Source organism: Jaculus jaculus, chromosome 19, assembly GCF_020740685.1.
Source record: "Jaculus jaculus isolate mJacJac1 chromosome 19, mJacJac1.mat.Y.cur, whole genome shotgun sequence".
NCBI lineage: Eukaryota > Metazoa > Chordata > Mammalia > Rodentia > Dipodidae > Jaculus > Jaculus jaculus.
In genome coordinates, this window is record NC_059120.1 from 4,683,870 (window position 1) to 4,706,283 (window position 22,414).

Genomic DNA, 22,414 nt, shown 5'->3' on the forward strand with positions numbered 1-22,414 from the left:
TCAGTTGAGATCCCCAAGACCCATAGAAAAGCCAAAGACAACAGTGTGTGCCAGTAATCACAGCACTGGGGAGGTGTAGGAAGGAGAGTCCTTGGGGCAGGCTTTCGGGCTAGCTAGTCTAGCCAAATCAATGGACTCCAGGTACACGAGCAACCTGCCCCCAAAAGTAAAGTGGAGAGATACCAAGTAAGGCAACTGCCACAGTGCTTTGTCCTCCACATGTACACACACACCCGAGTCCACACACATGCGTCTACACACTTGTGCACACTACAGTGCTCTCACCTCCACATCTCACACACACCCGAGTCACACACATGTAGCTACACACTTGTGCACACTACAGTGCTCTCACCTCCACATCACACACACACCCGTCACACACATGCAGCTACACACGTGTGCACACTACAGTGCTCTCACCTCCACATCACACACACACCCGAGTCACACACATGCAGCTACACACTTGTGCACACTACAGTGCTCTCACCTCCACATCACACACACACCCGAGTCACACACATGTAGCTACACACTTGTGCACACTACAGTGCTCTCACCTCCACATCACACACACACCCGAAGTCACACACATGTAGCTACACACTTGTGCACACTACAGTGCTCTCACCTCCACATCACACACACACCCGAGTCACACACATGCAGCTACACACTTGTGCACACTACAGTGCTCTGATCTCCACATGTACACACACACCCGAGTCACACACATGTAGCTACATACTTGTGCACACTACAGTGCTCTCACCTCCACATCACACACACACCCGAGTCACACACATGCAGCTACACACTTTTGCATACTACAGTGCTCTGATCTCCACATGTACACACACACCCGAGTCACACACATGTAGCTACACACTTGTGCACACTACAGTGCTCTCACCTCCACATCACACACACACCCGAGTCACACACATGCAGCTACACACTTGTGCACACTATAGTGCTCTCACCTCATCACACACACACACCCGAGTCACACACATGCATCTACACACTTGTGTACACTACAGTGCTCTGACCTCCACATGCACACACACCTGAGTTGCATACGTGCAGCTACACACTTATGCACAATATAGTGCTCTGACCTCCACATGTACACCCATACCGAAGTCACACACATGTGAACATGTATTCACACACATGTGCATACTATAGTGCTCTGACCTACACATGCACACACACCTCAGGCACACACATGTGAACATGTTCCCCCACACATACATACTATAGTGCTATGACCTCCACCTTTACACACACACCTGAGCCACACACATGTGAACATGCATCTAGACACTTGTGAATACTATAGTGCTCTCACTTCCACAGACACACACACACACCTGAGCCACAGACATACATACTATATAGTGTTCTGACCTCCACATGCTCACATACACCTGAGCTACATACATGCATTTCAAAAATCAGAAACTTAACAGGGATAAACACCGATTCCTTGTCATTAGTTTCTTGGGGCTTCCTGTTGTTGGCTGAATGTTCTCCTCAAGCCCACACATACATATAGCATCATGAAATCCACCTAAGTAAACAACAAAGCAGAAGGGAGATCTGATTCTTAATATACTTCTTCAAAGACATACTGCCTAAATGTGTTTAAGTTCCACAAGGTTGGCAGGCAGATGAGTAAGGAAACAACAATTTTGTCACTGAAGGTTTTGTCCAATACTGAAATGCAAGTAAATGGCAGCTCTCTTTTTCCTTAAACAAATAAAAGCTCATTCAAAGGAGTGGTAAAGAAGGGTCATTTTATTGAGTTTTATATCTTTTTATTAGGCTAGGATGGACACTTTGAGGTTTTCAATGCAGTATGGTTATGATAGTACATTGCATTCTATTGAAAAAATGGTAGTTTCAGCTTCTTTGAATGAAGAGGTGAATAATTTCATGAGTATTTTATGCCAGCTTCAATTTGTAAAAATATACTACCTTGGATGCAATACTAGGTGTATTCTCTTTTCAACTTTGCATTTATCTTTGAGTTCAGCCGATAGCCCTAGTGTCCAATGAGAGACAGGCTTTCATCCCGCTGTTCTGGGATGAGGTAAACACATCCTTTAGAAGTGACGAAAGGTGAATGCACACAGCCAGCCCACTTCAGTGAAAATTGACCCATAATTTTGTTTTATCCTAAAGAAAAATATAGTAATAAAGTTTAAAGAAGAGGGATTACACTTGGCCTCTTCAGATGTACCATTAAGTAATGACAGTATACAAACATTCTATTGTGCCTCAAGGAACTAAGATTGAGATTTGCATTCAGCAGGTCATAAGTTCCATCTAGTAAGGCTCTAAGTGTTAGCCAGAAATATAAAATGTGATTTTAATCTTTTCATAAGATCAAAAGTAACATCACAAAAGTAAGGCATGCTTTTAAATTATTTCCTTGATTTCTACTGTCTACTATTGTTTTCCAAGTGAAACAAGCATGTACATGTTTTATACATAATTACTGAGAATATGTACATGTTTCTAATATAAAGGCCATGTAATTATTTTGTAAGTGAAGATTAACCACAAATCCATAATGGTGTATCTCCACTGGTACTGTCAGAAACATACCAATATGACATATTTTGCTTGGAAAATGGTGCCATATTGAGTCAAATAATTGGCTGTGATACCAAGTTTCTCACTTCTAACAGAAGTACAGAGGGACACCATATAAAAGTTCAAGCTTATACACCAAAATATTTGTGAATTATCTAGTCATTCTGCAAGATATATTACCCTGGATTCAAATATACAGTCTATGCTCAGTCCCTTCATATCTTCTGTCTAGCATTTCTAGAATAATGGCTTCTACTTTGGCCATACTATGTAGTAATTCTATCACCTTCTCTATCTTTAAAGTATGTCCTAAGTTCCAAGATCACAAGAAGAAATACTGGCTTTATTTACATATTTTATAATACTATGTCTAATTTTTTACTTGAATCATATTTTGATCTCTTTTTTAACAATGCCCCTCACTTATCCTGCTTATTTCAATATGTCAATGATAAGAACTCATCATTAGATGTTGCTTTCATAGTAGAATGCTGTGCTCATAGTGTCAGAAAATGTACTAATATAAGCCTGAGTTATGAGTTCTATACCAAGATAATATAAATATAGTTTGGATTATACTGATTTTAAATGTAACAAGAAGTATTTAAAACAAGATTTACTTTGTATCTCTTATGCATGCATCACTCTGCTAGGTAAAGGTTGGGAAAAAACAAATAAAATGTAATCTCATAAAAGGCTCATAATCATAAAGACATTCACATAAAATGGCTGCTTTGGAAGGAGATAAGGCTTTAATAAATTTAAAGGAGACATGAATGGGATAAGTAAGCACAATATTGCAGTTAAATTACATAAAATTATTAATCCTATTACTAAAGAAGACTCTTATGAAAAATAGTGCAAATCTTTGCTCTCAATTACATGAGGACCTATGTTCTTTTTATTTGATGTTGCAACCTGTGATGAAAAAGGAAACAGATTAAGAAGTATAATCTAGGAAAATTTACTCATTCCTAAATCAATGGAAGGAAAAATGTGCAAGTATTTAAGGAGAAAAAGAAAATGCATATCATACCCACTGTGGAATGGAGACTATTGTAATTTTAGGAAAGGGCAGAGCACTGCCCTGGAAGTGATGGGAAGGATCCACATTCATGCACTGCCCTGGAAGTGAGGGAGGACACACAGTGATGCACTGCCCTGGAAGTGAGGGAGGACGCACAGTGATGTACTGCCCTGGAAGTGATGGATGACGCACAGTGATGCACTGCCCTGAAAGTAAGAGAGGATGCACAGTGATGCACTGCCGTGGAAGTGATGGAGGACACATAGTGATGCGTTTTCATGGAAGTTAGGAAGGATGCACAGTGATACACTGCCCTGGAAGTGATGGAGGACACACAGTGATGCACTTTCCTGGATGTGAGGGAGGACACACAGTGATGCATTTTCATGTAAGTTAGAGAGGACACACAGTGATACACTGCCCTGGAGATGATGGAGGACACACAGTGATGCACTTTTCTGGAAGTGAGGGAGGACATACAGTGATACACTGCCCTGGAATTGATGGAGAATGTAGAGTGATGCAGTGCCCTGGAAATGATGGAGGACATACAGTGATGCACTGCCCTGGAAGTGACGGAGAGCACACAGTGATGCACTGCCCTGGAAGTGAGAAAGGACACACAGTAATGCACTGCCCTGGAAGTGATGGAGGAAATACAGTGATGCACTGCCCTGGAAGTTAGGGAGGATGTAGAGTGATGCACTGCCCTGGAAGTGATAGAGGATGTACAGTGATGCACTGTCTTGGAAGTGAGGGAGGACACACAGTGATTCATTGCCCTGGAGGTGATGGAGGACACACAGTGATGTGTTTTCGTGGAAGTTAAGGAGGATGCACAGTGATACACTTCCCTGGAAGTGATGGAGGACACAGTGATGCACTTTCCTGGATGTGAGGGAGGACACACAGTGATACACTGCCCTGGAAGTGATGGAGAATCTAGAGTGATGCAATGCCCTGGAAGTGATGGAGGACACACAGTGATACACTTCACTGGAAGTTATGGAGGATGCAGAGTGATGTACTGCCCTGGAAGTGATGGAGGACATACAGTGATGCACTGCTCTGGAAGTGATGGAGGGTGCACAGTGATGCACTGCCCTGGAAGTGATAGAGGATGTACAGTGATGCACTGACCTGAAAGTGATAGAGGACATATAGTGATGCACTTACCTGGAAGTTAGGGAGGATGCACAGTGGTGCACTGCCCTGGAAGTGAGGGAGGATGCACAGTGATGCACTGCCCTGGAAGTGATAGAGGACGTACAGTGATGCACTGCCCTGGAAGTGATAGAGGACGTACAGTGATGCACTGCTCTGGAAGTTAGGGAGAATGCACGGTGATGCACTGCCCTGGAAGTGATAGAGGATGCACAGTGATGTGTTTTCCTGGAAGTGAGGGAGGACGCACAGTGATGTCTGGGTAACGGAGTGTGGAGAAGTAGGTACTTCAAAAGTAACTTGAAGAAAACAACGTGGGATGTAAAATGAGATGGAAGAGCATGTTGGACAGACTGATGGCGCTCTAGCCTCTAGCCTGTGATTTGTCCTAGGATAACGAGCTGTGGACCCTGAGAAGAGCAGCTGAGGCAGAACGCTAAACCCACAGAGCCCTGGAATCTAGAGCCAGGTCAGACATCACCATCTAGTCCCCAAAGTCTCCCTTGGCTTTCGTGTCAATGGAGTGTGTCACAACCTAGAAAATTTTAGGCAAGTGGATGTGTTATTTTTCTCTTTGCCATATATCATAATACAACTGAGTAAGAGTTTGAATATTTTGCTGCCTATGGAATAGATTGAATAGCATAAGAAACATATTAATTCTAAGTATTTTGATTAGTAATAATTTGAGAATTATACATATGGTATAGGGAAAGAGAACATTTACTGACAAAAAATCATTTGTTTCCCATATAAAATCAGACTTCATTAGCAGTACTCTGCAACTTGTTTCCACATGCAGTCTTATTATTTTATTTTCATTTGGGTAACTTCCTCCCCTTACACATTTTCCAAACATAACTATCACCTCCATTTCTTCGTGCATACAATTTCCTTAGTGAGTAGCACTACCCATCCATTCCTTGTTCTCCTAAATTGTCTCTTCATTGTTCCTTCTTTGGTCTTCACTGTATTCAATGGTTTACTATACACTGTTGTCTAATCACAGGGATACTTCAGTCTCTACTTCCTCTGCATTAGTGTAGTATCTCATTTAAAATGTAGTTTATTCTCTTCTTGATTCTCCCATAGTGCATGGCAGTAGAAAGAGCACAGAAATATGTGTCTAATTTGAAATTTAAAGGAAGTTTTGGTTTATATATACATATATATATATATATTAAATTTTTTAGCTGTAAACTCGAGTAAGCATACATAAATACACACACACACACACACACACACACACACACACACACACACACTATAAAGGCTTGATATTCACACAATACAATGTGTCCCATCAGTAACATAAATATGTATTTTTGTTTTTTGAGGTAGAGTCTCACTCTGGTCCAGGCTGACCTGTAATTAACTATGTAGTTTCAGGGTGGCCTCGAACTCATGGTGATCCTCCCGTCTCTGCTTCCCAAGTGCTGGGATTAATAGCATGTGCCACCATGCCTGGTAAATATGTATTTTTTATGGATGAAGCATTTCTCTATTGTCTCTGGAATTGACTATGCTTTCTATTTGTCAACTATCACAAGCTATCAAAACAAATTTCAGAAGAAAATGGAACACTATTTACCTATATAAATGGCTTTGTCAGCTTTTGAACTTCAATATAATAATACTTGGATTATAGGAAAATATGTTTATATCTTAAACAGACTGTCCTAATCAAACAGTTGCACAGAATATTTTTAAAATACTAGTACTATTCTTCAGTAGCATATTTTAATAAGAAAATTTTCATGTTGTCAAAATTGTTAGGCAGATATAAATATGCATCAAATGAGTAGAACTTAGAGCCCAGGAACAAAATTTTATATGTAACAAAGTGAATTCTAAGAAGAGACAAAAATAATTTGATTCATGAAGGAAAGAAATGGTGGTGGGATGAGTTGATATCCACACACAAAATAATTTAGTCAAAACTGCTTCCCCCGACTACATGACATTAGCTAAAAATGAATTGATATTTAAACGTAACAAACCCATCTATGAGTATAAACCATACAAAGGAAAGAAGACAGAAGAAAACGTAGCAATAAAGCTTTGGTTTGTTTCTTGAGAGAATGGTTTCCTAGAAGTGTGATGGGGAGTGTCTGACAGTTGAAAGGTCTGCACTTCTGAGGACTGTGGGCATCATGGTGGTGCTGATCTGGGAGGGTACAAGACACTGAAGAGGCAGGTCACCTCACTGCAGGTGTCCCACTGCTGGCATGATGCAGTCAACATATCAACAAGCCCATGCCACATCTACAATCACTTTCAACCCTTCCTCCCTTCAGTTGTTTCTTTTAAGTACAATGATGAGAAAGTGCCTAATACAGAAAGCTAACACCATGGGTGGCGCTGAACATTGACCACCATGTGGCTCATGGAGCCATGGCCTGAAGAAGCACAAGGACTCTTCGAAGGACAGATGCTCCAACAGTTTGCCCTAATGGGCTGTGGAACACACAGATGCCAACCACCGTGCACAGATTAAAGACCTAAAGACTGAGTTCCTGCAGTGAGAGATGCGATCTGGCTTGGAGGCCAACACTAAGGCCTTGACCCAGACAGAAGCTTTGGGCTGGTGCATGCCTCACTAGGCAGTAAGTCCTCTCAGCCTGCTGCAGCATAGGTACCAGTGGCCGCCATAGGCAAGTCTGAGCCACAACTATACCTGCTCCAACAGTCCCCAGATACTGAGAGGTAGCCACTGTTGCAAAGTCCCAGTTTCACTCATATTTCTCCATCAAGTTCTAGAAAAGAGTGATCTATTTCTTACAGATCCAAGAATGCACTACCAGTGACGTAACGACACACAACCAGAGTGCTCATCCAGCAGGATCTGGAGAAGCCTCCTCCGCAGGGGAGGGGCACAGGCTAGAGTTTGATGCCACAATCAGGATGACTCACACTGGCCCTTGTGCCAGTGGGGAGCCTGCTCATGTGCTTGCACTCCAGGAAAGTAACCACTGGGCTCGTTTTCATCACAGCGTCCTTCCATCAGGACTTCTCGATCTTCTTCATGCACGACGCCTTGTTGCCAAAGAAACTTTTACATATGCCAGGTATTCAGGAATATAAACTTTTTCCTACATTATAGAACCCTCATGATTCTAATTTTTAAAGCCTTACAGTTTACTACCGTGCTAGAGACTTTGCAAGTATTCACCCATGATATGTAAATGACTGGCTACTAAATCAGACCCAACTTTGTATACAATTAAGCATTCACCAATAACTCATACATAAATTTATTATAAACAATTCTTTGGTTTACAATAATTTTACCATATTTTAAAATTTATACTAAATTAATAGAGTAATTGGGTGGATATTTCATTCTTACTTAAAAAAATTAAATCTTGGCTGAATATTTACTTCTACAAGACACACAGTATTTTGAATGTTTTCCAGAGTTTGTCAACTTTATATGTCAACACTGAGTATGCCAGTTCACATAAGTACAAAATGGCAGAAGGATGTGGCCATTTCAGAAGTTTTTGGACATTTTATCCTAATCCCAAGTCAACATTTACCCAATAAATTCTCTATGAAACTCAAGTCAGCAACTCCAATAGTAATCTTTAAAATCAAACATTGTAACACAATTCAATGCAAAGATATACTAAGTTGATGGAACAGCCTAAGGAATGATGATGGGGAAAATAGCAAAAGTTTTTGTTTTCTATAATTTAACTCTTATGCTTATGCTTATACAGGTCAGAAAACCTTGTGTGTATGGTGAATCACTACCATTTGTAGCATAGAATCATCTTGAATCTGAGCAATAGTGCTCCTGCTGGGTTGGTTAGCATAGCATTGTGACTGTGGGGCAATGAGAATTGTGTGCAATGTGCTCATAACCAAGACTACAGAAACCTCTCAGCTACATCACGTGGCACCCCCAGCCACCAAAAAGTCAGGACCCTAGCATACTTTGTCCTGCTTTCATTCAGACATCTCCAGTAGACAACACCTCCCTTGATAGTAGGTAAATCCTTTGTGTAAAGGATGTCCATCTTACTCAACTTTTAACTTCCAAGGACTAACACAGGACTTTCTAATTACAAAGCATGTGTTTATTAAATTGTGGGGTAGTACCATGTATGTGCTGATCAGTGCATTAAATTATAGTCTCCCTTCCAAACTACCAACATTATTTCTTCACGTACCCAAGAAACGGTTGAATTAAACCTAGCTTCTGGTAGAACTAGTGTTTACTTCTTGATTCTTCTGATAAATGCCAGATACTTCTTCCTCATATGAAAAGCTGCTAATTCCCCCAAAAATGGAATATGCAGGAAAACTCCAACTTTTTAATACTCATGATATGAATGTCACTGAATGACTAAATCAGACCTGAATTTTTCTACAATTCCATATTTCATAAAATCAGCTCGATCTGTCAGGTTTTCTGACTTCTTCCTACATTCTACAGGTTCCATTATAGAACCCTTGTGATCCTAAATTTTAATGCCTTACAGTTTACTACCATGCTGGAGACCTTGCAAATATTCAATAAAATACCCATTCTAAATGAACTTTATTTCTGGTAGAACTACAAAATGACTGTTCAGAAACATTACAAGAATATGACTCAAAATGTTATTTCTTAAAAGTCATATAGGGTAGGAGAACATTTCAGAAGATTCAATTATATTCAATTACAAACATACCCACTTTATTTAACAATAAAATACATTGATAAAAAGATGCATGCACATTTTAACACCCTACATATTACAATGTACTGATAGTTCCATATCTCCTAAATCTTACCAATATTCTCTCTCCCTCCCTGTCTCTCTCCCTTTCCCGCTCTCTATACTACATGGCATGTAACCCAGGCTCTCTTTAAACTCACCATGTATCCAAAGATGACCTTGAACTTCTGACCTTCCTGCCTCCCTCCACCTCCCCAGTATACTCAGTGCTAAAGATTAAACCCAGGGCATACCACATATGCTAGACAAACATTCTACAAAGTGAGGCACATCCCTAGCCTCAGTGTTAGCACATGCTATCAGTGAATAAGCAGGAGATTCAATAATTAATTTCTCAGTTTTACTGGAAGTGATCATTCTCTTTCTCTTCTTTGTTTGAATTTAAATTATGTGTAAAATGCTAATGCCAATAAAATGTGATTTTTCAGATGTATAAAATCACACACCCTCACCTCAACTTAGCAGCCATAATGTCCTGTTCATGCGGTGATGCAGTTTGTGAGTCAAATGCATAGCCAGGCTGTGTGTGACGCAGCAATCCTTAACAAGGGGATTCTCTTTCCTCTCCAACTCCATAGACCAGGTAGCAATTATTCTCCCTTTTTCTAATAGTAATAGCAAAATGACTGCTGTGCCTCACTGATGAAAATATTCATATGGCAAATAAGCATTGAAAATACCACAAACCTTACATGTCAGTAGAGAATGACATGAGAATGCAGCAATCTCATGTGACTCCATACCTACTCAGTGGCCACACCCAAAGCCTTAAGTACAAGTGGTAATAAAAACTCTTACTCATTCAGGACACAAAATGATGGAGCCACTTTGGAAGAGTATTTAGCATGACTTACAGTACTAAGTATGCTTGTACCATAAATCTATCATGGTTCTTGGTGTTCATGCAAATGTACTGAAAATTGATGTCTATACTAAAAAACAAACATGTACACTCAGAAAGAAGTCTTACGCACAATTGCAAAGATCTGGAAGCAACTAAGACTTCCTTCAGTAGATGCAAGACAAACGCCTATAAGAGCAAATATTGTTTGGTGCATTTTCTTTTCAAGGAACGACTGTCAACCATACAAAAAATGGAAGAAGGTTAATGCATATCACTGAGTTACAAGAGCCAGTGTTTAAAGAGTCTGTACTCTAAGCTTATAACTGTGTGACAATCTGGAAAGGCTCAACTGTGCAGACAACAGAAAGAGCAGGGCTTGGGGGGGTGGTTAGTGGAGGGAAGGGATGAAAAGACAGAGGACAAAAGATTATTAGAGCAGCGAAATCTGCATGACACTACTGGCATAGACACATGTCATTTCACATTTATAAAATCCTACAAATTGTACAATATCAAGAGCAAGCCCCAACATGAACTGTGGATTTTCGGTGATAATAATGTTTTCCTAGAGATCCACAGGTAACATAATGGAGTGGAGTGGGATGCTCATGTTTGGTATTGAAGTAAAAGTCATTTTAAGTGTATAAGGGAGTACATGACAGCATATGAGAATTCCCTATATTTTATACTCGTTATGAAGTTAACATATTCTAGAAAATCTCAATTAGCTAAAACAAAGAGAATGAATGATGTGGGGTATAATATAAGGTAGAAATTTCTGAAGGTAGTAATCCTATGCTTGTTATTTGAACAAGTAAAATATTTTTACCCTCAGTGAATCATTTCAACTAGTAAAAAACATATTTGGCTTTTAAAATAGATATGTAAATACAAATATAACTATGTATATATGTAATAAAACCACAAATACAAAGAGCAAATTTGTAAGTAAATAATAACCATGTGAAGTAGATATATAAAAAATCATGACTTGGGCTGGAGAGATGGCTTAGCGGTTAAGCGCTTGCCTGTGAAGCCTAAGGACCGCAGTTCGAGGCTCGGTTCCCCAGGTCCCACGTTAGCCAGATGCACAAGGGGGTGCATGCGTCTGGAGTTCGTTTGCAGAGCCTGGAAGCCCTGGAGTGCCCATTCTCTCTCTCTCCCTCTATCTGTCTTTCTCTCTGTGCCTGTCGCTCTCAAATAAATAAATAAAAAATAAAAAAAATATTAAAAAAAAATCATGACTATATAACTGCATAGGCAAGAAATCCATGATCATGTAAAGTAGATATGTAAGATAATCATGTAAAGTACATAAGAAAACCATGAGCACATAAGTATCCTACTTTAACATCCTAATAAGTCTGCTTTCATGTAGCTTATGTATATGTGTTATAAAAATTATTTATATTTTGGGTCTTTCTTAAAACATGAATATTCTTAAAGTTTACAAAGCAAACATTCACATATAATCCTTTAAAGAAATGCAAGTAATGATGACTGAGAAAGCTCACTGGGAGCCTGATGCTTTCTGGGTTTAAGACAAATGACATGCGCATGCATGGATATTACTCCATCAGTCTTCGTTAGAGGAAAAATGAATCTTTAGGAGAAAAGCCTAGTTGATTCAAATATTCTGGCATGAAAAAAAATGGCATTTTGTTTAGTATAGCTGATTGCATCAGGGGCTCCCTGGACCTATACGGTGCCAGAGAGGACAGACAAACATTATGGTCCAGCTTGTTTCAGTAAGATCCGCCTTCCAGACAAGCAACGTCCCAGCAACTCTAGGTAACTTTTCTCACCACCCAGAATGCAAGTTAGACAAGGGGCTGTAACTGTGCTCTCCATGCTGCATAGAAAAAGGCGGCCTCAGGTTCTCAGATCAGACCATTCTTCTAGCAAGAGGGCCGGGCTGTCAATGAAGAGAGAATTCCACAGTCTGTGGGCTTTCTCTAGCTTTTCTTTCCTAGTGTGTGAGTCAGTGAATTTCAACTATCATGTACTTCCTGAACCAAGGCTTTTCTCCTAATAGAGACTACTCTACCTTAAGGAAGCTTCTGATTTAGGGTGAATGGTGACGAGAACAGATTAAAAGAGGAGAACATAATGAACCTCACACAGAATGAGTATCTCCATAGACCCCAATAAATGTGATGGTCACACTAGGTTCCTCTAAAATCCATATTTGAAATATAGGAAATAAATTTAAAGAGATAGCTCATGTCAACAAAGTATGTGCAATGCAAAAAGAAATCTGATACTCAAGCTTGTTTCCATAGTTCAAGGGATTCATAGCCAAATCCCAACACTATTTTCTATTACTCTCTACTTGTACTTTTTCTCAGTAACTTCTGAGAAATAAAACAAAACAAAATAGTGGTTGTGCTAATGTAGATTGTAAATACTGCTATGTGCCCTAGGAAACTCCTTACTAATAGTACACACCTTTTCCAAAAATAGTTCAGAATTGTCTTCAAGTTCCCCTAGAACTTGATCTAAATGAATCTGTATTTATGTCAGCATGATATACAAATAACAAACTGTCCCTCTCAGTAAAAACAACTGAACACTCTGTCCAGTTCTCTAGTTTAAATTTTTTTTAATCCGATATTGTCTTCATGGCTCCTACATTTTTGTTCTGTGTGTCATTTACGGTTGATCCTTTCTGTGTAAACTCTGGTGTTTCTTTGGCATTTCACAAGTGTCCATAATTTGACCCCATACTTAGACTTTTTCCACTATATGTTATGATAGCAGTTTTAAACCCTCTTGGTCAAGAAACTTTCACCCCCAAACAGGATCAGATTCAGACAGCACTTGCTTTTTGGAAGTATTAAATTTGGAATGCTTCATCCATTTTGTTTCACTCACAGCACTTCTAATAATGAACTTTTGGGTTAAATGTGGGTGTTTTTCACCCCAAGGGCCCTTTCTCTACTCCCTAATCCTTTTCTTGTTCTCCCACTCCACTCCAGGTTCCATCACAAATTGCCCATCACACCGCTCTCTGGTGACGATTGCGCTTACTTTCACATTTGATAAGCCAAACGTGAAAGCAACAGCAACTAGGTAGGTGAGTATACAAAGACTAGATTCAATTAGCGTGTTATGTGAGGCATGCCACACAGGAGACTAGCTTTTTTGACCACACGGAGACTAAAAGATAATTTAAAAAGAAATATCGATATGATAACTTATATAATTACAGTTATTTTAAGAAACTAGGCTGAAGACAAAGTGTATAATGTCCTGTTAATGGTGTCTATAAAAAATGAAAAAGCAAAGGAAAATGTTCATATTAATAGACTATAAAATAATAGTTCTTAAAAAGGGGTATTAACAGTGGTGTTGAGTGGAATAATTAATAACATGAAGAGATTATCAAAATGTTTATAATGTATTTTACCAAAAATATCATGACATTCAAAATACTTGCAAACTTTAGACAATACTATGATATTCTCTGAAACATAGATATTAAATAATCTTGAAATGAGAATTTTGCTCTATCTCATGCACAACTAATAATCTTTTGCTGTATGTCCCTATGTGCATGTGGGTCATCATATATTTACACACATAAATATTAGTGACCCATATGATGAAATGACTTTGTAGCACATAATTACTTGTTTGTCAGTTTCCCTCTAGGTAAAGCATACAAAAAGCAGGTGACATCACCTGGAACAAACATGTCTCTAGTCTACAGAAGAAGCTCAGCAGAGCACCAGGCTCCAGGGAACACTCTCCTGCGCTGTATACTAGCACACACGGCACTGGTTCCCACAGGACAGTGTTTCTGGGTAGGTCTCATATGCCTTTAAAACATGTGATTTTATTCAAGGGATAACAGATTTGAAGGCCTGAGGACATTTCTGTGCTATATCTAGAGTACAGATTCTCATAGACATTGAGGTCAGAAGAATGACAGACACACCTTTACTAGAATCTCCTCATCATGCTGGTATTGCTCTGGCTATTCACAAGCACGTCCTTGTGTGAAGTCATTTATCACAAGTGCACACCAGAGCTCATGAAGGTTACAACAGTTCATTCTACCACAGTGCCGAGTCTGCATTGTTAGTATGACACTGCCTTCTGTCCAGGCACAACAAAACCCCGCAGACAGGAGAGGCACAGACTCTGTCAGCACCCTAAATCAAAATGAGCTCTGACTTAACTGAGTGGCTTTTGGCATCTTAATTAACTAACATTACTACATCTTAGATCCTTAACTCATGAAAATGAGATAAAAACACCTACCTTGAGGATAACAAATTACATACCACATGAAATTACTTAGCATAGTGCCTGGAACATAGTAGGAATTTAATTAATAAAATACATGCCTTTCTAGTTGCATTCTGTCCTCCATTGTTTTGACTTATCAAAAAGTAATCAAGCCAGGCATGGTGGTGCACACCTTTAATCCCAGCACTCGGGAGGCAGAGGTAGGAGAACTGCCATGAGTTCGAGGCCACCCTGAGACTACATGGGGAATTTCAGGTCAGCCTGGGCTAGAGTGAGACCCTAGCTCGAAAAACCAAAAAAAAAAAAAAAAAAAAAAGTAATCAAATGAAGGATACATTAATTAGACATTAAATTACCAGTCCATAATATACTAAGTATTTCATTATGTTTCAACCACTGAGATGTTTTATATCACTATCACTATGCAAATAACCAAATAAGAGGAAACACTACGCCTACAATGCATACATTGTAAGATGGTTGTGTGGAATCATCAATGTACTATATAACAATGTAGTAATTATTCCTTGATTTCCTGAAACTGAGAAAATCTAAAGCAGAATAGTAACAATATTACGGAAATTACTTAAGTGAGATTGAGGTCACTCTTATTAATGTTACTCAAATTATAACTCTGGAATGGTAAATAAAATTACCATTAAGGTAATTACTTATACTTACATGTTTCAAATGTGCAAGCTTTCCTTTTATATTAGTTACAGACTTGGAAATGACATCCTTAAAGAATTTGTCTTCTTGGGCTCTGGTTATGGAAATCCATTTAGATTTTAGTTCCCTGATCTTTTTTTCATGCTGTCTTTTGCATAAAAAGAGAGCGCTGAATATGAAGAAAGGAAAAATAAACTTATTAGAGTTTCATACTAAAACAGTGAAAACTACTCATGAATTTACTCCACTTTAGAAATCACAGTGATGCATTGATGTGATATTTGTTTTCACCTTATTGCTATGCAGGGGCTAGGGTTAGTTCATCAACATTCATTAAGTGATGAGTAAGTGCTGAGAAATGAATGCTGCTATGAGTCCACAAAACATTCTGTAACTTACAACTGACTATGTGTTTTAAAATATAATGGCAGGGGTAACATGATTAAATTATCAGTTGAAATATAATAATCAGTTACTTTTCATTAAAATATGAGTTATCAGTGTACTGGATATTATACACTTGTATATTTATACATATTATACATTACAAACACACTGGAAACTGTCTTGAGCAGTTGTGCAAAGCAGAATGTAAACTGCAAAATCATTTTAAATTCTCTATAAGCCACAGTCAAATAGGAAAATAAAATCAAGAAAAGTGAGATCACCTTAAATGCTATGCTTTTTCCAGTGAAATATTTCCAAAATGTTGCCCAGTGAAGGCAGCTAGCAACCAGCATCTTATTTACTGGAAGATATGTAATATTTTCCCCTAAATATCAAAGCAATAAAGGTCTATTTGTACTCACTAAGCACACTCACTGTTGTCCTAGAAATCCTGTCTAGTCCTGCAAAGGGATTAAAAGAACAGCATAGCTGGGCGTGGTGGTGCATGTCTTTAATCCCAGCACTCCAGAGGCAGAGGAGGAGGATCGCTGTGAGTTTGAGGTCAGCCTGAGATTAGAGTGAGACCCTACCTCGAAAAACCAACAGCAAAAAGAAAACATAGGTCAATATAGGTGAGTGAAAAGAACTCATTAATGTCAACAAAGAACAAAAATTCTATAGTCTGCTGGAGAGGTGGCTTAGCAGTTACGGTGCTTGCCTGCAAAGCCTAAGGACCTGAGTTTGATTCTGCAGAACCCATGCAAGCCAGATAAAGAAGGTGGCACACACATCTGGAGTTCAATGGCAGTGGCTAGAGGCCCTGGCATAGCAATACTCTATCTCTTTCTTGCTTTCTCTCTCTCCTCATAAAAAATAAAATAAATTTTAAAATCTTTTAAAAAGACTATAGTAATATGTTGTAATACTCATCCTTCCTATAACTACTAGAGATGTATATTGTTGCTTAATTGGATGCAGAAAGGAATTAGGCAAGACTCAGCAGTTAGTCTTAAAAAAATCAAAATCTTAAGAGTGTTAATATGAACCAAGCCAAAATCAGAAATGACTTACAAAAATCAGAACCTCCATTCTCTGTGAGAAAATAACAACATCATTCAAATTAAAATTATAAGCCGGGTAGGAAATTTTTGTTTTGTTTTGTTTTTTCGAGGTAGGGTCTCACTCTGGCTCAGGCTGACCTGGAATTCACTATGTAGTCTCAGGGTGGCCTTGAACTCTCGGTGATCCTCCTATCTCTGCCTCCCGAGTGCTGTGATTAAAGGTGTGCGCCACCACGCCCGGCTCAGGAAATTTATTATTATTAACAGGAGGAAAACAAAATAGTTTAAACAAAACAATATTCCTACTCCCAACATTTTTAGTGGACTATTTTTATTTCTTCATTAAAAGTGTTTTTATTGGTGTCATACCATGCAAGGTCAGATGTAGTAAAAGGATAAAATTTATAATGGTTTAAACAAACAAAATGCACTTCTCTCTCAAGCAAGGGGTCACTTTACTTCATGAGGTCATTGAACCTCCCATCACTGCCAGCCGCTCACATGATGGATTCATCCCGGCCCACAGGGAAAGGACTCATCAAGACAAAAGAGCTCAGCGATCATTTGAACATGCCAGGCAGATGCGTTCTGAATTTATGCACACTTTCAAATATAACAAAAATGTAGTCAGAAGTACATATTTAACCACCAAAGAAGCTTTTAATCTTATCTCTAGTGGCCAGTCAATTGATAAGGGTAAAGGAAACAATGGATTTTCAGGAGAAAGGTACTATTTTGCATTTGCCAGTATGTTCTGAGAGAGGAAGAGAAAAGTTTTCATACTATGCAGTAAACATTCTCTCAGTACAGATTACTAATACAGAAACAAAACATGAGATATGCAATCCGTGAGTTACTGTTCATGCTAACTGATCTTAGCCAGTGCTGCTAAGAGCAGACTAGACACATGAGTGTACACTGACCCTAGACTGAACACAGGCCACGGGCCAAGTGGGGTGGGTTTGGTGGGGAAGTCCTGCACGAAGCATACTGGGATACCAGGAAGAAAGCCACTGAGTTCCAGGCATCCTAGAGTTTTCAGCAGAAATCCTGGGTTTCTGGAATGGGATATGAAGGGTTTTGTGTAACAGTTGTAACCAGAGAACATTACTTTTTCTAAAAGTTCAAGTACTCTGGAAATTCTCCAATGCATGCATCACCATGAATGAGCATTTAATCCAGGAATCCCAAGTCTCACTAAGTGACAAAGACGATCTGGGACACATATTCTACTCACTTCTCTTTCCAGCCTCACCACAGAACTGCAGGACCCAAGTTCAACTCAGCATGGGTTCAGCCCAGAACACATGATGTCTCTTCTATGTGGACCCATTTGAGGACCCAATATTGTTGCCAAGAAGAGAAAATCACCAGGTCCACACTCCAGAGGCATATTTAGGCAAGAAAAGCTGCAAGGATGGAACTGTTCTTTGCTTCAGTTATTCTGAGGGCTATAGCTCTCATGCACTCATGGTGCCCAGCCAAAGAGATCAAGCTGTAGCAGAAGCTTAGGTCCAGAAGAAACTACCATTGAATACTTAGGTGAAATGAAAATTTCCTCACATCAACAAAATAAAAAAATCCACATCTAGTAGAGAAGTATGAAGGGAAACACTGAAGTGTGTTCTCCTTAGGCTGAAGGCAAGTAATCTAAGTGATCCTTTATTAAAGGAATGTATTTATTTATTCATTCAGGGGGAGAGAGAGGGGTAGATAGGAGGAAAGAGAGAGAATGGGCATGCCAGTGCCTCTAGCCACTGCAAACAAACTCCAGATGCATGCACTACCAGGTACATCTGGCTTACATGGGTCTGGGGAGTTGAACCTGGGTCATTAAGCTTCATAGACAAGCACCTTCACTGTTAAGCCATCTCTCTGTCCCTTTTTTAAAGATTTTTTTTTCTCTTTTTTTGTGTAGCCCAGGCTGGCCTTGAACACCTCCTGCCTCCACCTCTTCAGTAATATCCTACCAGCATGCACCACCACAACCAGCTTTTAAAAAATTTTAATTAGTAAGTGATATTTGACATTAGTTGAATTGATATGAAAAATTAATGACTTGGTTAGTGTAATTATATGATTTATAAATAGTGTAGATTCATTCTTACTAGACTTTTTCTTAACTAATCTAACAAAGTGTATATATTTGGAACAAAATCACATAGAGATATGTATATTACCTGACAGTGACATAGAGGTACACATGTCACCTGACAATGACAACACAGACCACAGGCAGCAAGGCACGGACACAATAAAGCCTATGACCCATGCTTTCTTCCCTGTCCTGTAGTGGTAGTACCATGATAATGTACGCCTGAGTTTGAAGGACATGCCTGTGAGACATGTGCAACATAAAATAGCTCAAAACTGGAAAAGTCATGGTCAAGATCATGTAGAAACCAGGTTTCCATGTCAGACTAGACTTAACCTAAGTCCAAAAGAATTTAAGATGAAACACATATGGTAAGGCTTAGAGAAAGCATCAAGAAATCACTAGAATTTATAATGAACATATAATTAAAGGAACTTCAGCCTCAGGGTATAAAATATTCAAAAGTTATACAGAGAATAACAAAAAAGATAAGAGGCCCATGAGAACTCTGCTCTTAATACTTCATATTACTGTTCACTTGTTCCTATTTTAAAATGACTTTAAATTTTACCTTATCTTTATAAAAGGCACTGTCATGGTGACTTACTTTTATAATAGCTGAAAAGAGGTGAAACCAAATAATCATTTCCCTATCCATAAAGTTAAAGCATAATTTCCATCTTAGGAGATTTATTCATTTGTACCTTTGTGCATTGCTTCAGCATTTATTCTTCCAATAGCACTCTTAGACTGTGGAAATATATTCATTAAAAAATTCAGAAGTGGGGTGGAGAGATGGTTCAGTGGGTAAAGGAACGTGTTTGAAAAATCTGAAGGTTTGGATTGATTCCCCAGTACCCACATAAAGCCAGACCCAGACTCTGGCATGCTCATATGCATTCATTCATTTTCTGTCTCTCTCTCTCACCGCCCTCCTCCCCCCACTCTCTGTGAAATAAATATTAACGAAACAAGTTGGAGGTTGCTGGTCTCAAGAAACTTATATTGTGGGCTGGAGAGATGGCTTAGCAGTTAAGGCACTTGCTTACAAAGGACCCAGGTTCAATTTTCCAGAATCCAAATAAACCAGATGCACAAAGGGGCACATGAGTATGGGGTTCGTTTGCAGCAGCTGAAGGCCCTTGCATGAGCACTCTCTCTCTCTCTCTCTCTCTCTCTCTCTCTCTATTAAATAAATAAAAATAGAGGAAAGAAACTTATATTGTTAACTGGAACAGAGGGTAGGAGTGCCTGGCATCCAAGCATAAAGGCCTGTTGAACCAAATTTGGATTACTAGCACTCACATAAAGAGTTGGGCATGGCCACACATGCCTGTAATCCCGGGCATGTGAGAAACTAAAACCAAAGAATCACCAGGGCTCACAGGTCAGCCAGTTCTAATCCAAAATAGTAGCATTGGGTTCAGTGAAGAACACACTAGATGGTCTCCTGTGGATTCCACATGTGTGTGCAAGGTGTATGCATCTGCATATATGCACACATACACCATCTCACCACACAACACATACTACACACACATGGCAAAAAATATTAAAAACTAACATTGGATGCCTCATGGAAGAGTTTATCCCCTTTAGTATGAGTTATTAAAAGTCAGCTCTTAAATAAGCCGGGCATGACGGTGCACGCCTTTAATCCCAGCACTTGGGAGGCAGAGGTAGGAGGATCACCATGAGTTTGAGGCCACCCTGAGACTCCATAGTGAATTCCAGGTTGGCCTGGGCTAGACTGAGGCCCTACCTCAAAAAATCAAAAAAAAAAAAAAAAAAAAGCTCTTAAATAAATAAAATATTTCATTAGAAAATCATTCCTTTGATATTTGCATTCTGCCTTAAGTTTGCTTAATGTTCAAGTAACATTTTAATTTATGAATTGGAATCTTAAGTAAATATAGTGGCTTTCACCTGTAATCTCAGCACTGAGAAGGCTGAGGCAGAAAGATTGTATGAATTACCTGGTTTCCTAAAGTGAAAGCAAACTTTTTTTAAGCTTAAAAAGTGGATTCTTAATGAGTTAACCCCTGGCCAGGAAACTTAAATTATGTGGTTCTTTTAGCGATTAAAAAACTATTGATGAGAGAGTAAGTAACTCAAAAGTTGGAAAAAAATAAAGTAGGTTATCATAAATGTTTGTTCCAACTTCACCAGTTGGCTTCATGCATATGTTGAGAACCTTGGTCCACAGACGAATACTACGTCAGGGAAACAGGGGTGATAAGGAATCTTAAACCTGTCTTGGGAGAACTTAGAGTAACTCTAATTTTCCAAGACAGGCTAAAACAGGGAAATAAAAATGCATGGTGCACAGTAGAGATTAACTTGGGGCACAATAATGTGGTGATTTTGTAAGCAATTTTAATTTAAATATGCATCCATAAGTCATTCATTCATTTTATCAGACACTTAAAGGAATCTGTGTCTCTTGTAAAGATAATTAAACTTGGAACCATTGATAACATAAATTAAAATTTTATACAAGAGCAGAAAATTATAGTGAATTCAACAGACAGATTTTTTTGTTGTTGATTTTGTTTCTTGGGTTTTTCGAGATAGGGTCTGGCTCTAGCCCAGGCTGACCTGAAATTCACTATGTAATCTCAGCGTAGCCTTGAACTCATAGCAATCCTCCTGCCTCTGCCTCCCAAGTGCTGGGGTTAAAGGCGTGCGCCACCACACTCAGCCCTAGGCAGATATTTTTATGTATTTTTTTTATCTTGGTATGTGTATGTGGTGTGCACACACATATATATGCCTATTCACGTGTATGGTCCCAAGGGTGCATATGCACATGAACTAGAGAACAAGCTCAGGTATTATTCACCAGAATGCTGCCGACCTCCATTTAGGACAGTCTCTCATTAATTTTAGCTCATCATTTAGACTAGGCTAGTATTGCAGCTCGGTTCACATTGCTGGTAGAAATCACCCAACCAAGAGTAGCTTCTGGGAAAAAGAAATTTATTTTGGCTTACAGGCTCGAGGAGAAGCTTAACAATGGCAGGGGAAAATGATGGCATGAGCAGAGGGTGGACATCATCCCCTGGCCAACATTAGGTGGACAACCGCAACAGGAGGGTGTGCCCAACACTGGCATGGGGAAACTGGCTGTAACACCCATAAGCCCACTCCTAACAATACACTCCCTCCAGGAGGCATTAATTCCCAAATCTCCATCAGCTGGGAACCAAGCATTCAGAACACCTAAATTTATGGGGACACCTGAATCAAACTACCACCGCTAGCTAACCAGTGAACTCCAGAGTTCCTCTTGTCTACATTTCTCCAATGCTGGAAGTACAGGCATGTACTAACACCCTGAGCATTTTTGTGTGGATACTGGAGATCAAACTTAAGTCCTCAAGGTTAAGAGGCAAGTACTTTACCCACTGAACTATATCCTCAGATCCAATACAAAAATGTTACTTTATTTTAAATGTTTGAGTAACCCCTGTGGTAAAGAACAGTGATTACAGGACTGGAGAGATGGCTCAACATTTAAGGCACTTGCCTGTAAAGTGTAAGGTCCCAGGTTCAATTCCACAGTATCTCAGATGCACA

General features: G+C 39.2%; 1 protein-coding gene across 2 annotated transcripts in view; it reads right to left on the reverse strand.

Moving 5' to 3' along the window:
• The window catches only part of Lrriq3 (leucine rich repeats and IQ motif containing 3), a 75,832-nt gene that overhangs the window by 38,490 nt on the left and 14,928 nt on the right, over positions 1-22,414 (reverse strand). For both annotated transcript variants that reach the window (XM_045137883.1, XM_004653737.2), the window contains one exon: positions 15,305-15,461. In XM_045137883.1, coding sequence (XP_044993818.1) covers positions 15,305-15,461 — 157 coding nt within the window. The remainder of the gene's footprint in view (positions 1-15,304; positions 15,462-22,414) is intronic.